This window comes from Dipteris shenzhenensis, chromosome 9 (assembly GCF_047967505.1).
Source record: "Dipteris shenzhenensis isolate YYH24624 ecotype China chromosome 9, Dip_SZ_1.0, whole genome shotgun sequence".
Lineage (NCBI taxonomy): Eukaryota > Viridiplantae > Streptophyta > Polypodiopsida > Gleicheniales > Dipteridaceae > Dipteris > Dipteris shenzhenensis.
In genome coordinates this window covers 48,075,166-48,092,527 of record NC_141604.1, presented here as the reverse complement: position 1 = coordinate 48,092,527, position 17,362 = coordinate 48,075,166, and the positions used below count along the sequence as shown (strand labels likewise).

General features: G+C 40.8%; 1 protein-coding gene across 2 annotated transcripts in view; it reads right to left on the bottom strand.

Annotated features, from left to right (window-relative positions):
* Positions 1 to 265: 265 nt before the first annotated feature.
* The window catches only part of LOC147898758 (NAD-dependent protein deacylase SRT2-like), a 111,605-nt gene continuing 94,508 nt past the window's right edge, over positions 266 to 17,362 (bottom strand). Inside the window, exons 5-11 of one of the 2 annotated variants that reach the window (XM_087379529.1) lie at positions 14,134 to 14,179; positions 5,637 to 5,797; positions 5,379 to 5,508; positions 2,318 to 2,476; positions 1,825 to 1,952; positions 1,412 to 1,511; positions 266 to 1,077 (exon numbers count right to left, since the gene is read on the bottom strand). In XM_087379529.1, the coding sequence (XP_087235655.1) occupies positions 1,027 to 1,077; positions 1,412 to 1,511; positions 1,825 to 1,952; positions 2,318 to 2,476; positions 5,379 to 5,508; positions 5,637 to 5,797; positions 14,134 to 14,179 (775 nt within the window). In that variant the 3' untranslated portion in view covers positions 266 to 1,026. The remainder of the gene's footprint in view (positions 1,078 to 1,411; positions 1,512 to 1,824; positions 1,953 to 2,317; positions 2,477 to 5,378; positions 5,509 to 5,636; positions 5,798 to 14,133; positions 14,180 to 17,362) is intronic. The other variant, XR_015541568.1, reaches the window with a different exon arrangement.

Sequence of the window (17,362 nt, the reverse complement as noted above, 5' to 3'; positions counted from 1 at the left end):
ATTTTAGTTGTGCCCATTCTTGGCATAGATCAGTTACAAAGGTATGCCAATGTTAGAGTTTTGAAGTTGGAAACAGACCATGATGCTGAGTTGATCTTTTTGCAAGAGATGCATGAAAAACACTTGAAAAGATGAAGCATATATCCTTACACTGGGAAAAGACAGAGTGGGGGGCTAGGGGAAAAGATGAAGCTATGGAATGCAATCCTCATAATCTTATTCAACCATAAATACTTTAAGAACATATTTTTCTCTTTTAGCATGCTTGTATTAACACTTCAGGGAAATCACATTACAGATTCTGCTGTCTGTTACACAGTTTAAATAATAGCAGCAAGCAACGGGTCGATCATGTCTTGCTTAGTGAAGCCAGTGGACTCAAGTTGAAATCAAATGTTCCTACTCTGTGTTTACTAGCAACCATCTTACAGGAAGCTATTATAATATATCTATAGTACCATGTGTTGAGAAATAGAGCTAATTTGGAGAAAATACACCAAAACCCTGTCTTTAGTGAGGTCCACTGTACTTTTGAAATTCCAGAAAAGTCCTTGCCCTTGATTTAAGTCATTGCCTGATTTGAAGTGTTTGGATGTACAGACACTGGAGAAGAGAGTTTCCATTATCCAAGCGTTCAGAAGGCAGTACATCTGATGTACAAGTTTTGACCATTAGGGGTGTAGGATTGTTCTGCTTTTAAAGTAGATCCAACTGACCGATGAGGTGTGACTAGGAACCACCCCCTTGTATCAGCATGGACACTTGTAAGGATGGAATAGATCTCCTTTTCTCCTTGTATTTATAAATGACTTGGAATGGAATATTTTACTTATACAGAGAAAAAGTCCTGAAGCGTGAGACACATGTCTGATCAAGAATAGGAACAGAAATAATTGATACATATCTTCAAAATCCTATCAGATAAATACAGAGGTTTTATTAAAACAAAGCAGATTAGATTGGTCACTGATGAAGTGACACATCAAATATGTATGTCAATGGCCGCTTGAATCCAGAATCACATGATTAAGAAACAGGAATACATAGAGATCCCATATCTAACACCCTCGATAAAATCTGCATCACCACATGTCATAAAATGTGAGGGAACAATTTTGAGATGCAAGGATCAATAGAAGGTGTCTGAATGCACGTTCTAATTAATTTTGAGTGTCTTTAGGCATCATCTTCAGTACCTTCATATTTACATATGACAGATGCTTCATATCTTTATATTCTAGATCTCATTAACTATCGAAGATGCCAACCCTTCTCAACTTTTGACATTTAAAGGGTTCATAAACCTGAAATTCAAATTTTCATTGAAGGTCTGTGTTTCAATCAAGGGATTATCTGCTCTTAATTGTTGCAATTGTACATAGAGGTCAGCATATAGGTTCAACAGACGTACCTCCCCACTGCGAGACTCAATCTTCAAAGAAGCCAAATGATCAGCTCTAGTAGAGCCAATATTTACAATAGCCAGAGGAATCTCCTTTTCATGTGCTGCTCTGGAGCGATGCACATTTAAAAACCAGATTTGAGTTATATCATAAGGTTAATTATTCAGGTAATCTTAAATATTTTCAAAAGTCTCACTACAGAAAGATGGGAGGTATAGAAAAGGAATTGAGTTGAGTGTCACCTCCGCTTGGAGACTAGCAAATTTGTGGATGTATAAAAACCTCTGATTATGACAATTCTAAGATGAACTTCCCACTTTCTAAGAACTTTTATCAGCCCTTATTTGAAACATGCAGGGAAAATATTAAAGGAAGGGAAGCATATCACCTTTCAGTCAAAAGAAAACGGTTAACAACTTACTTGGCAAGTCGAAAGGCAGATAAAACCATTAGGGATGATCCCACTACAAGAAGTCTATCAGCACTGGTTACCATCGCTAGTGCTTTGTCCACTCTCGACTTTGGAATGTTATCTCCAAAGAACACAACCTATGAAATGTAGATAGATTGCATATCAACAACAAAAAACAATGAAAACTAGAAAGAAGGCTCACTAGAAGTCTATCAAGGCAGCTCACATCTCTTACAAGTTCTCTTTGGGTTGTGAGATAAAGATTGTGAAGGTTAGATAGGTTCCAATTGAAGAATAAATTTTCTCAAGAAAAAATTTCCTAAAAGGAAACAAGAGCGTACTTCTATTTTATAAATTTAGAAGCAATGCTAAGAACTAAGATTTGAATAAATATTAATTACACTCTTGAAATCATCAGCAGGTGTACTTTGAAGAACACACCATCTGCATTAGTCTCAAGCCAGATATTAAAAACCTTGTTCAGTTTCATCCTGGGACTCACATCAGGTTTTAGTATTCCACCACACTGTTCACAGGCAGGGATTTGAAAGTTGGATTCCCAGAAACTCTCATCTATCTCTATATCGCCATCTGGTCGTTGCTGCATACCAACATTTGAGCCCGCATCACCATTTTCCAGAGCCTCCACAGCAAATGACCACTGCAATACCAAGATCCTTTTGATCATTTGTAATTTCATCAATTGAAAGTTAGTTTGGATTTAAGTAAATAACTTCTATCGAAAAAGATAATATTTTGCATTTTAAAAGGAAATAAATCATACAAACAGATTCGACCCAAAAAATGCAAAATGGGAAAATATTAAGGACCCGTAAATGAGGGTTTCTATTTGAGCAAAATCTAAAAGAATAACAGTGGCAGCAGGTATATCCCCCACACCCAAGCAACGAAATACCACAGTCCCACATTCCAAGGAATCTCTCAATGCAAACTCATAACAAAACCGCTTTGACATCTAGCAACCGAAATATGCAATTTAAAGATTAACGACAAATGCCACAAGTAATGGTACAAGCTTTTGAAATCTCATTAAAAATGTTTGAAAAGAAATGGAGAGAGGAGAGCATGCACAATTGGAGAATTGCAAGAGTGAATTGCACAAAGGAACCTGTCAACCTTCACCATATTGACAGCATGATGCCACCCCGCTGATGCTAGATCTAAGCTCTCCACGTGCTGCCAATACTCCTCTTTCTGAGTCTGTCACATGCCTCTGAAACAAGGTATTCAACAGCTTAGGGAGGAGCCCGAAATACCTCTTCAGCTCCCTTGCTGCGGTAGCTCTATGCATCTATGATGTTGTCTACACCAAGCATAGGGCTGCTTGATATTCTCACTGCTGGTGCCTATGGAGGCACCCTGGGAGTGCCAAAATACTTTCTGGCAATTGCTTAACATGCACCTCGCAAAAGGACAAACTGCTGTATGTTCTAACCCACCACAGGGCTGTTTATATAGAGGGCTAGAGGTCTTCTTTTCTGGCTAACCAGGCTTGTCTGGCCGACCCAGTCCCGAGTCCCAACCTCACAGACCAGCAGTCTGACCAATCTGGATGGCCGATCAGATCTGCTCTTGAGAAGACAAGATTGAGACAAAAAGCTTTTCCAAATCTAGTGCATTTATTAGGAGAACCGTTATTTTAAGTTTGGAAATCTTGTTGATGATGGACAGACTCTCAGCCCCTTCCTCTTTGAAATAACTAAGATGTTTCTTAGAAATATTGTGTTATAATGCATGCTTTATCCCAAATCGTAGTCAATAGCTTAAAAAAGGTAAGTCATACTCTCAGTACAATAATTCACTAGTACATGCCAATCCCAAATGTCTTTTGACACTTTGATGGAAGGAGTCATGGATAGAGAGGAGAGGGATAAGTGACTGTGAGGTAAACCCTTGAACCCAATATAGAGTTTGATGAGAATGGTAGAGAGTTGATCCAATGTTCCTAAGAGATTTGAGTTTGGATAGATTGAAAAGTACATCTTTGGGGATAGATGAACATAATTTTAACAAAATTGACCCATTAGGACACTTTAAGAAGGGCTATCATAGCGAAACTATAGATAGCTGACCACCCTTTCTCATACCACATATAAACTTGTTTAATGAGTTCAATATAATCAAGCAAGTGTGAAAGAGAAAAATCATAGGGTGACTCTCATTAGCATATGATGAATAGAGGTTGCTACCCTAAATAATGCTAGATTTCATGTCACTCAAGACCGCTAAAATACCTATGTCAATGATGATGCTTTAAGCTATGATGCTATTTACATTCATGAGACAATGAGGAAATTGTTTAGGGAAACAAAGCATAGTATTGATATGTCTCTATCATCAAAATTCACTACATTTCCTTGATGACTCTGGAATGTAATTTCCCCCTAATTGTGTTGAAAGGGTCAAACTATGGGAGATGCTATAGTGGATGTTGATTCCAGTCCCTTATGGATAGCTGACTCTTGCATTGTTTTCACATTCTTACAGAACATGATTTTTGTCGGGAAAAGAGAACCTCAAAACATCATATGCAAATGAGTTTCTGAAAGGTTTAGCCTGCATGCACTTTCTACATTTTCATAGATCAAGGGATTTGCTGCTGGGCTACTCCTAGGTTATGTTATGTACTGAGCTGGAACTCCAAGAGCAGACTAAAATAGCCAGCTTTTACTTTTGTCGGTGTCCTTCTGGATAGCTGATATTATATGGAATTTGCAAGCATAGTATAAGTAGTCCTTCTTTCTGGGTAAAAAGGAAAAACAAAGAGATGAAGACTGTCTTTGGAAAAAACATCTCTAAACACTTGTCAGTCTTATTCCCTTAAGATATATCGTAATTGCTCCATGGACATGTCCTTATGTGAGCTATGCTCCATCAGATCTTAATGATGAGTTTGAGATCTTCACACTTGGCTGGAGCTAGGGGTTTTGTGCATTTCTGAGTTGTGAAATCTGCTAAATAAAGATACTGCAAGAAAGAAAAAAGATCGCAGCTTACTTAAAACAAAGACAACCCCAATCTACAGCTGCAAACTACCATTGAGACAGCTAGTGCTGTCTACTGCATACCAATTGACATAACTTTGACTTTGAAAAACGTGTCTCTCCCTTTCATAATTTTCGCCTTGTGGTTGAATGTATATGAATTTCAGTCATTCCTGCTACATTGATGGCTTACAATAGACCACTTATCTGAGCACAGTCACTCCTTTGCAGTATTTTCACTATGTTTCCCTACAGACAAATTATGAAAACTGCAGTGGTTTTCAAGCAAACATAAGGAAAGTCCTCTACAATGAAATGTTTGGTTTGGGGGTTACATGATACATAGTTAACATGGTGATCAAATAGAATAGTCATTCTTGTACTCTTGAAGATTATCTTACAATGAGCATTTTGAACATGCGGAGTGCCATACATCATGATGTTGTCGATGACTTTAGTATACATGGAAAATTACAACAATATAAGACTTTCGGGATGAGAGCAAGGCGATTTGAATTTGAACATTGAAGCAAAGATATGCAAGCATGTCAGAAGCACCTCTGGATTCAATAATTTAACTTTATCTTGAAACTGATGCCGGCTTGTAAGGTGACCACAATCCAAGCAGATTACTTCATGTGTTGTTCCATGAAGTTCAAGAGGACTGCTGCCTGCACTATGATGCAACCTGCACACACAAATGGGAATCTGGAGGGTCTTCTTTAAACCAGAGGGATTAAGGATATACCTGCCATAAAGAATGATGGAAACAAACGTTCAAGACACTTGAGCTGAAATTCAGAAAACCATGCTGACCTATCTACGTTTTGAGTGATGATGCCACCAATATATCCCCTTGCCTCTAGCTGTGCAAGAGCTCGGTGCGTTGGCCCTGGCTGAGCAGAAATAAAGCGTGTCCAGCCTGCATAACTTCTGGCCCAGTATCTTCTTCGCATCCGATCTGAACGAATGAACTCCTGCAGCAAAATGATCCAAAGTTTTCTGAGCAGTTAGAAGATTTGGCATGAAAATTTTGCTTGCCACAAGGTTGCATTATGAAGAAATTGGCCAAGAAAAAGTGCACAAATTCACTCCAGGCAGAATCCTTTCTGAAAGACTGTTAAAAATTGTGCCTACTATATCCCTTCTAATTTGGTCCATTTCATTGATCTTATTTCCAATAAATATCTGGGCTCTTAACAGATTTTCCACACTTTCACATGGTCCCCCCCCCCCCAAAAACAAGAACCTTCTATTTGAAAATCCATCCCTCGCACTATATCCCTTCTAATTTGGTCCATTTCATTGATCTTATTTCCAATAAATATCTGGGCTCTTAACAGATTTTCCACACTTTCACATGGTCCCCCCCCCCCAAAAAAAAGAACCTTCTATTTGAAATTGAGAAAATCAGCAATCCATGGGCTTTTCCACACTTTCACATGTTCCTCCCCCCCCCCTCCCCCCAACAAAGAAAAGAACCTTCTATTTGAAATTGAGCAAATCAGCAATTGAAAGGGGTATCTGAATGTTATGCTACCTCAGGACCCACCTCAATTCCTAGAGTGTCTCAGAAATAGGTGCAGGTAGGAGGTTATACAACCAGCGGATTCCTCAATCCGTGAGAACGTTAAAAATTGCATGTAGGCATGTCTTGCAGAAACGCTTACACCTTTTGGTAATCTTCTTACCATACCCTGCTCCCATGTGGCCGGTAGGGTGTAGACGGTACCATGCCATATGTTGACAGGGATATATGCAAGACAAACCCCTTTCACTGTACTAGACAATAGTACTCAAATATTCCAGACTGTGATGTTGGCGGCTACTATCTCCTAGGCACCGTCCTCTTGAGAGAACACAGGTCTCTCGGGAGATCGAGTCCAGAATGATGCTCAAACCATCTTTGCTATATGTTGGAGAGACCATCTCAATGGGAAATCATGTCTTCCCTCTATCAATCAAGCTACCATGTCCCAAGTGAAGTCCCGGCAGGTACGTTGCATCCTGGCCACATCCTAAGGGAGCATTGCGAGTGCAGTTTTCTTCAAGCTTGTTTCTGCATTGCTAGTCTATTTTCCCACGTAAGTGAAGTTCCTTCTGAGGATAGGCTTTGTGGGGAAGATTAATCCTTGTGTTGCTCCGTGCTCATGACTTGTCATCTAGTTGCTAGCACATATCCCACTGTATGCACAAGGCATCCATGCATTTATGAATATGATTGTTGCAATGTTCAGTAAGAATGGTATTAGGGCCTTATCACTAAAAAATTTAGAGATGGAGTTTGGTTGTGCCACTTTGCACACAAGCAGAATCAACAAAATTAGGTGGCTGAGTGTCTAGACATGTGACTGTTTACAAAGTAGGTGAATCATTAGAGGCATTGCTTCAATTTTTAAAGGAGAATGTGACACAATTTGAAACTTTTTGTAATTTTCATTTCATTTATAGAATTCACTTCATGGTAGATATCTTGCAAAATTTGGCTGTATTCAGTAAAGTTTTCCACCCAAGCCATTTTGGTTGATATAACAGCAATCACCGGCTTCGTAGATGAAGACATAAGAGGAATTGAGGTGCAATTTTATAGATGATCCTACAGTTTACAGTTTACATGAATGCTACAACGCTGGATAGCAAGGGATATCATATTATTCCTGATTATAGACCTCTAGGGGCGCATCTTGCTGCACTGCGAGCATAACTTCGAGGCAACATGTATAGAAACACTACTATTAGAAGGGAAATGGATGGATCTGATTACAATACTGCAGAAACAGTTCAAGATCATTTGCATTTTGTATCATCCAAAATCTACCTGATAGATTTGCAAATAGAGGACTACTTCAAAGCCTTAGCACCATGTTCTTTTCCTCCCGGTTCAGAACTAAAGGATTGTGGATTTGATCATGTGGAACAATTGACTAACTTTTGTGATGAAAGAAGCTGATGGTAAGTGGAATGTTCTTGAAGCTCTAGTGGACAAGATATGTGTTAAGAGGGAATATCAATATTTCGAGGTTCAAGCTCCATATGAATGGAAAGGAAGGACTTGCGAAACACATGGGTTGCAATCGGTAGGAACACAACCATGCAAGAGAAATATCCCATGTTGTTGAGACTGCAGCCTGTTGCAATCGGTAGGAACACAACCATGGAAGAGAAATATCCGATGTTGTTGAAACTGCAGCCTGTGAAAGAGGATTTGGGAAGTATCGGACAGGATTGCCACCAAATATTCGAGTTGCTATGGATTCGATCAAGGATTCAACACTTCATGACCTCATGCATCTAGCAAAAATTGCATTTATGCTGAATATGAAGGATCCACCTTCGTACCAAAAGGAGAACAAAAATATCCCAGAAAGGAGCAGGTTTGTGTTAGAGCGGAAGCATTTCCAGCCATTCCAATTCGAAAAGAAAAGGTTTCAGCCTCAGTAGCTGAGGGGAAACTAGAACCAAAACTAGAGGCTCTATAAGAGAAGAGCTCGCTTTACGCTTGAGTAGATCAAGACTTAGCAAGGGAGATGTGTCCAATGTGGAGAAGAAGGGCATGTGGCTACCCAGTGCCCCGAAAAGCCTTCGGGTCTCAGGGAGCAGAAAAGACCATAGGAACCACTGAGGCCTATAGTGGGAGGTATCCCAGATGTTTTGGGAAGAGCAGCCGATCCGGAGGCCATAGATTTTTGTCTCTCTGAGGACAAAATGGGAGACCGGAATGCCTTGATTCTTTTTTTTCCAAGTGCTACAGATAATTTTTTGCGACTTGGAATCAAGACAGAGGAGCTCGAAAGAGCTTTAGATGCAAATTAGGTGTTCCGCGGAAATTCAGTTCCCGTCACCCTAATTATTGAATAAAATTTTCAATTTTTGCATATATGGTTTTTGTTAAAGAGATAGATAAGAAAAGTAATTTTCAGTTTCTTGAAACTTTTAGAGATTGCTTGTCAGATACCCTTCCAAGTGAGCTGCCCCCTGAAAGACCCAAAGATCATACTATTGATCTTATTCCAGGGAGTGCACCACCCAACTAACCACCTTATAGGGTGAGTGGATTGCAAACAGAGGAAATAATGGCTCAGGTGCATATTCTTTTATCAAAAGGGCTGATTCAGCCCAGCTCATCACCCTTTTGTTCCCTAGTCTTCTTGGTTCAAAAAAAGAAATGGTTCTTTCTGCATGTGTGTTAATTTACCATGTGTTGAACAAGATGACCATTAAGAGCCGGTTTCCCATTCCCTGCATTGACAATGTCCTCAACTGTCTAGGAGGTGCTGCAGTTTTTCGCAAGATTTCCTCAAATGCAGATATCATTAGATCCGCATAGATCCACAGGATATACATAAGATGGCCTTCCATACCACTTTTGGGTTGTGTGAATTTCTGGTTATGTCTTTTGGATTGACTAATGTACCTGCATCTTTTAGGAGGATGACAGGATATTCAAGCCATAGAGACACTCTCCTAACCTCTACCTCACTCGCCACCTCCCCCTCCCTCCGGTCACCGCCTCTACCCTCCACCGCCTTCCCCTCCACCTCCTAACCTCTAACTCACTCCCCTTCCCCTCAATCCCTCCATTCACTGCCTCTCCCCTCCATCGCCTTCCCCTCCACCTCCTAACCTCTACCTCCTCCCCTTCCTCTGCTACCCCCCTCCACTGCCTTCCCCCTCCTCCACTTCCCCTCCTCCCCCCCTCCACCGCCCTCCCCCCCCTCCCCCCCTCCATCGCTTCCGCATCCACCTCCTAACCTTACCCTCCTCTCCCTCCTCACCGCCTTGGACCCTCCACCTCCTAATCTCTATCTCCCCACAACCAACAAGACCAGAGAGAGAGAGAGAGAGAGAGAGAGAGAGAGAGAGAGGGACTTTATTGGATGATATCATTGTGTTCTCTCAATCAACGGATGAGCATAGGCAGCATCGACCCACAATTTTCCAAGGACTACGCAATTATAAGCTTATGTAAATGGTAAGAAAAGCAAATCTATCATCGAAATGATTCATTATCTCAGTCGTATCATTTCTAAGGATGGTGTGTAGATGGATCTTGCAAAGATCCAAGCTATACAAGAATGGCATGAGCTGAGAACCGTACATGAAGTATGCAATTTTATAGGGTTATGTTCTTATTACAGACGGTTTATCCGACATTTTGCTGATATTGCAGCGCCACTCCATGATCTGACTAAGAAAAATAATATTTTTAGGGGGCGAATGTTAAAAAACAGCTTTCAATACTCCTAAGGGAAGTTAACCACTAAACCCATTCTTGTTATTTCAGATTTATATAAACCGTTTGATGTGGGCCGCAATGCATGTGGGGATTGTATTGGAGCTGCTCTGCATCAGGAGGGGCACGTGGTGGCCCACAAAAAGTAGGAGGTTGCGATGCTCAAAACAATTGTAGATTTATGAAAAAGAATTACTGGCTGTTATTCATGCTATGACCATCTGGAAACATTATCTTCTAGGGGCTGATTTCATTGTCAAGACTAACCATCAAAGGCTTAAGTATTTCTTGACCCTGACCTAACTCTCTGAAAAGCACATGAATTGGGCAACCTTTTTGTCTATGTTTCATTTTCAGATTTTTCACACGACACGATTGCAAAACAGAGTGGCGGATACCCTATCTTGAAGGCCCCAGGTAAACAATGTTACTATTGGTTATCATCAAGATCTGAACAAATGCAGGCCAGCATGCACAAGGCCCAGACTTTGAGGAGACTATGCAACAATTGCAAGCGGGTGAGCCAACCAGCCATTATTCTCTAAAAGATGGTTACTTGTGTGTTACCAGAAATTACCAGAAATTACCTGAACAAGGTGATTACTTGTGTGTTACCAGAAATTTAAGGCTGATAATTATGGAGGAGTTTCATGCTCCGCCAGAGGAATTGCCTCCCCTACAAAGGCTTTGGAGAGGTACTTCTTGTAGCCAGGTATGCGCATGGATATTCATCAATTTGTTTCTGAATGCCTTGTTTGTCAGAAAGTGAAATATGGCACACATAAGACACCTGGACTATTGATGCCTCTTCTAGTACCATAGGCACCTTAGGAGAGCATAGCAATGGATTTTATTTTTTACTCCCGAGGTCGAAATAGGGAAATGATGGGATCTGGACTATCATGGATACAGCAAACAAGCACATTTTATACCTGTTCGAAAAACCATCAAAGCTAATCATATGGCAAAGCTATTTTTAGCACAAGTCCTGGTATGCCTAAGTCCATAGTCAATGATAGAGATCCCAAAATGACCAACACATTTTGGAGCGCTTGTTTGAGAATATGGGAACTAAGATGGAATTTTCTTATTCTTTTCATCCCCAGTCTAATGGGCAAAGTGAAATAGCCAATTCCACTATTTAAGAAATACTGAAATGTTATGTAGCTGGTCAGAAGGCTAGGTGAGAAAGATATCTTCTATTGGTGGAGTTTACTTACAACAATACCGTCCATAACTCCATGGGGAAGACCCCTTTTGAGGTAATCTATTGTAAGGTTATTATCCCAGAAGTCGCAAGTGACATGGCAATTCTAGAAGAGATGAAGCAAGGATCCCCTGGGTGCCAAACATCTGTGGCATAAAGCAGGAGCGATATAGCGACGGGCCAAGAGTTGGCCGAAAGGAATAACACCAAGCATGAGTCTCCATAGAAATATTTGTTGGCTAAGTGGAAGTTTGCAGGACCAAACCTGTTGTAATCTTTTATGCCACCATTTGGCATTACGTGAAAGACCAAAGCCGATTGACATGTTGCGATATCCAAGGAGGAGGCAACAAAACCCTATATAAACCAGCCACTGAGATATCTCCAAGCCACAAGGGGCGAATAGAAGAACCCTGGCGTTGCAAGGACCAAGCAGTAAGGTGAGACATGAGCTCGAGCCTCGGCACCGGTAAAAAAGACTGAAGCATCCAAGAAAGATAATGCTAGAGGGGTCGATAGTGCATCCCAATCTATATTGTCTGCCTGCCAAAGGAAAAGACAACAATGTACCATCATCATGAAGCACATCACCAACAAGAGTAATGCCTTTGCAGGAAACAAAATACGAGCCCATGGGTTCCTGTAAAGCAAGGGAGGAATCAAAGGCCTTCGACCAATACAGATTCTCAACACCCAAGTTGTTCCCAGCCAGAGAGTCTCGACCATGCCATTTGAGATGAGAAAAGAATCTCCTTCCAAACCAAGGGCATTGCAGAACAAAAGGACAGCCTTTAATTGTACTGTTAATATAACCCATAATGAAATCCCAATGAGTGGGATGCCAATGCCCAAAGGCAAGAGAATTCATCTACAAAAGTAAGTGAGGTTTCAGGGCAGCCCAAGGCTGATCCCTCTGTAAAAATTGCAGCATTAATTTTCCCTTGTGAGCCAAAAGATGAATACGAATATTCAAGATGTTCAAGCCGCCATGCATCTTTGGGGAACACAAATGCTCCATGGAGAGTAACCTGATACTCCTACGGCCATGCTTGGAGCACCGAAGAGTCTCCATAAGGGGACATGAAATAAGAGAGATCTTTTTCCCTAACATAATCAATGGCAAGAAGAACTTAATATAAGCCACCAAAATGGACTGTAGAATTTGGAATCGAACATGAAGAGGCGAAGTGGCTAACGTCCAATATTCCAGTTTCTTCCTGAGCTTGGCAAGGACCCAATCTATTTTCTAACGACAAGTGATGCTTTATCCCAAGGGATATCTGAGATGATGAACAAGCTGGTTGGGCAAAATAATTTCCCCCGGCCACAAAGAACTATGCTAGTCCTTAGCATGCAAAGGCAAAAGTTTGGACTTTTGAAAGTTTACCTGCAAGCCACCAGCTATTCCATAAAAAGATATATCCTTCATGAGTTGCAAAAGATCAATGTTTGTGCTCATAGGAGTAAGGAATGAATCATCAGCATAAGCTTGCGCAATCATGGACTTTCTACCATGTATCTACAAACCATGTAAGACATTTGTATCCACAAGATGATCTATATACCAAAGCATATGATGAGTAGTTATTGCATAAAGCAAAGCGCTAAAAGGGCATCCTTGTCTCATGGATCGATATAAAGTTCATTGAACAGAAACATCTCCCGATAAATGCACGTGGCTTTACTATCACTATAGAGCCAGTAAATAACATGCTGCATTCAATGCCCATCCTAAAGAACGCATAGCCACCAACGAGATGAAATCCCACTGCACAATATCAAAAGCTTTGGCAATGTCCACTTGCAGCAAGAGTACATCCTGTTGGGTATACTTGGCATATACTATCCCAACATCAGCATTTGCAATCTTATCAGTGATGTGTCAAAAGCGATATTGAATACAATGTAGACCATCATATTCTGTGTGTGTGTGTGAGTGCCACTATTATAAAATGGTGGTTGACATAGGCTTGCGAGCGCACACACACACATAATGATGCCACCTTGGCCTTGCTCCTTTGGAAGCACGTCCTTGTGGTGAAAACAGTATGATAGTAGTGGTGCGCATTACCTAAAGGAGTTGCAATCCTTTTGCATGCAACAAATTAAATAGCGACAATGCCATAATTTTCTTTAGTCTGTGTGTATGCTCAATTCCTCCACTTTCAACCCAGTTTTAATAGCCCACCTATTGATGTATTGATGAGGGGCATCAATAAGATAATTGTAATGTCAAAGAGTTCATGTTCTATGCCATCTACCACTCGCTTGCTTTATTCTCTGGAGATAAGGCCTCCTATTTGGCTGAGACTTTCAGAAATCTTCCTTGTTATCCATCCCACAACATCTCATCACTCCCGCACTTAGGACTTTGGGCAAGGAGGAAGGTTACACACATCACAAAACATAATGCATGCACAAAAGGGGTTAGAAGGAGTGAAGGAAAAAATAGGGGACTTAGGTGAATAAGGGAATGAGATGCTTTGCTTCACATAACATTTATAAAAGTTTATAAACCTTTTAAAACTATAAGCAACAGGCCTTTCACCATCAAAAATGTAGTTTAAATTGGTATCATTTGTCTATTATGTATACAATCTAAAAGCATCTAAGATGAAAAATGGGCCTATGCATGTTAGAACCTACAAATGATATGCAACAACCACAAAAATATTGAATTATATTTTGTTCTCACGAAGAAACATATGAATCCTAAACACTGCACATTACATTTACTTTTGATACATTTCAAAAGGGAATTGGCTATCATGTCTTTGAACCAATGCAAAAATCCAATAATCTTGAAAAAACGAATGTATGATCGAAAGGACAAGACAGCAGATAAATCCATTTGTAAAAGTATGGCAACGTACCTGATGTGTCATTGGCTTAAACCCTCTGCTGTATGCTCCATTTGGACTAGAAACACATATCAAAGACAATAAAAAATGTTATCAACATGGATCTATAATGCAACCAGTATGTATAATGGAAAAAGAAACCCATAATGCTTTTCATCATGCATATTAAAGACTAATAAATGTTGTCAGCCATACATGGATCTATAATGCAACCAGTATGTATAATGGAAAGAGAAACCCATAATCCTTACAAATGTTATTTCATGATGCATATGGGATCAATGATCTAAATGATTTAACTACATAAGTCAAATATTCATAACCTTTAATAAGTCAAATCCTTGCAACATGCATCAATAAAGGTCACATTGGACCAATTTCTACATGAAGAAGAGGACTATGACAGTCAAGAAGACCTACTAGTTTTGCAAGTGAAACCAGATGATGTGGACTATAAGGTCCCGACAATTAAGGTACATTGTAATGGCCAAGAAATAACAGGAACATTGTTAGACGGAAAATAGAGTGTAAACATTCTCCCTCAAAGCATGTATGAAAAAATGGGGTTGAAGGAATTGGAAGAAGCCTCGTTTCAGGTCAAAATGGCAGATCAGAGAGGAGTTCAACCGCTGGGCATTGTTCCGAACCAGCAAATCTGCATTGGGGGTATGATGTTCTACGTGAATTTTGTAGTTCTACAGATGGAAAAGCTTGTCGTACCCCATGTTGCTCGGCTGACCATGGTTCCAAAAAGCTAGGATTAAGCAGAATTGGGGTGCATCCAAGATCACAGTCCAAAGTGGAAAAAAGGAGCTACGACTTGACATGAACCCTAAGGTCATTCTACAGAAGAAAAATAGACCGCTTATTGCGCAATGTGAGATTATGCTCACGGAGATGGACGACGACGAGGATCAAAAATTCCTCGATGCTAACCCATCTATCGTGCCTTTGTTTGAAGTGGATGTCAGACACATTGCACAATAGTATCTGATTGAGCCAAAACTAGTATATCAATCCTCAGTTCAGAAGTCCGACAAGGATCATAAGGAATCCGATAAGAAGGTACCGGATTCGGAATTCGAAGAAGAAGAAGAAGAAGAAGACATTCTGCACAACAAAATGGAACAAACATGTGATAAAGGAAGCTTTGGAAGCTTATGAGGAGAATATGAAAAGAACGTCGAGAGCCAAAGAAGACGATCTGGAGGAGTTGAACCTCAGAACAATAGAAAAATCGCAACCGGTGAAAATCAGAGTGCATACGGAAGGAAATTTTAAGGAAGACCTGATGTAGTTGGTGGTGGAATTCAAAGATGATTTTGCCTAGGAATACACAAACACGAAGGGAGTGGACCCCAGTTTATGTGTGCATCGGAACAATCTCAAAAAGGATGCAATGCCTATGGTGCCAACAGAGATACCGGATGAATCCCAATTACGCAAAGCTGGTGAAAGAGGAAATTGATCTTCGGGTTGGTTTCATCTATCCATCAGACAAGGTCACATGGCTAGTGCCGATTTATTGTTCCGAAAAAGAACGTTAAATTGCAGGTTTGTATGGACTACACAAAATTGAATGCATCCACAATAACCAGCCCATTTCCATTGCCATTCTGCGACACTATGCTGTATTCAGTCACTCGCTAGACACAAGGTCTACAGTTTTTTGGATGGATTTGCTCGATACAATCAAATCCGCATGGCCAAGGAGGATAAGGATAACAAGGCTTTTGTGACGGAATGGGGGGTGTTTGCCAGCATTGTGATGAATTTCGGGTTGAAAAATGCACCGCCTACATTCCAAGGGTGTATACAAAATGTATTCGATCCATACCTTACAACTTTTATGCAGGTATTTCCGGATATTTTAGTGTGTTCGGAAAGAGGTAAGATCACCTTGAAAACTTGCGGCAGTGTTTCATTGAATGCAGGGAATCTCAACTTAATCTAATCCGACAAAGTGTGCTTTCGCAATCCGAAGAGGAATTCTCTTGGAGCACATCATCTTAGAAGACAGGATGGCAATTGACTCGAGGAAAGTGGCAGCCATCCAGGAAGCAAAGGCATCGCACAATGCGAAGATTCAATCAAGAAGTATTGCGACCACTTATGGAAGCGGAAGACGACATGCTCGCAGAACAGGTCGGAAGCAGTTCCACAAGTCTGCAGATTGTGGCAACACCACTTGACCTGGAGTGGGCGATGAGGTGGTCATGGCTTAGTCAAGCGACTAAGTAGTATGAAGAAGAAATGGTGGAATCGCCTCCGAAGAGCTGTAAGATACAACACCTCAATTTTCAGATTTTAAATACAATTTGGATGACGGAATCATGAAAGTCCATGGGGTAGCTACATGGAGCAGTCATGGCATGACTTTCAAAATAGAAGATGGAGAGTCACCAAAAAGTCGATGTAGAGGATGGAGGTGCCACAAGGACTAGTAGAGTCACTCAATATGCAAGCCTAGCACCACGGGCAATCAGAGAAGTAATCGGAGAAGCCGGGAAGTAGCCGTACCTCACATCAAGATCATTTTTCTTTATCTTCTTGTTGCAAATTAGTGTGGAGTCTACACACTGTTATAGAAGACAGATGAGGTGTGCAATGTGGCAGCTTGAATGGTGAGAAGATAGAGCTTCGTGGGCAATAGGGAAGCGTGAGTAGCAAGAGCAGCAGCGTGGGCAACTAGAAGCAGCGTGCGCAGCGAGATGGCAGGCAGAGAGGATAGCTACGTGGGCAGCTATAGCTTAGCTTCATGGGCACCAACTGGAATAGCAAAAGATGGAGGTGGAGATGAAGATAGTGACAGTAGGCTGGAAACTCTCATTCCGTGAACTCAAGAACAAAATCCGCGCGCAAGAATAATTTTCGTCACTTTTTGCAAGAGCTATATCTTTTCATAGAAAACTTGGATTGCAATGATGTAAAAACGAAAATTGTAGTACTCAAGGTCCTCTACAACTTTCCTGAAGACACAAAGTCGCGATTTTGCTTTGAGATCCAGATAGAAGCGTCACATTGTCCGCAGGTCACAGAGAGAGCAATAGAAACAGCACCACTCCAGGACATCTTTATAGTTGAAGGAAGGAGAAGAGCTCACCAAGAAAAGGGAAGAGAGGTGGCAGAAGCTCAAGTTGGAGAAGTCAACGTTGGAGGAGAATCCCAATCTTGATGAAGCCTTCAATGGAGAGGAGTAGGGAAGGGGAGCTCCTCCAAGAGAAGAGAGGACAGCTTCTCT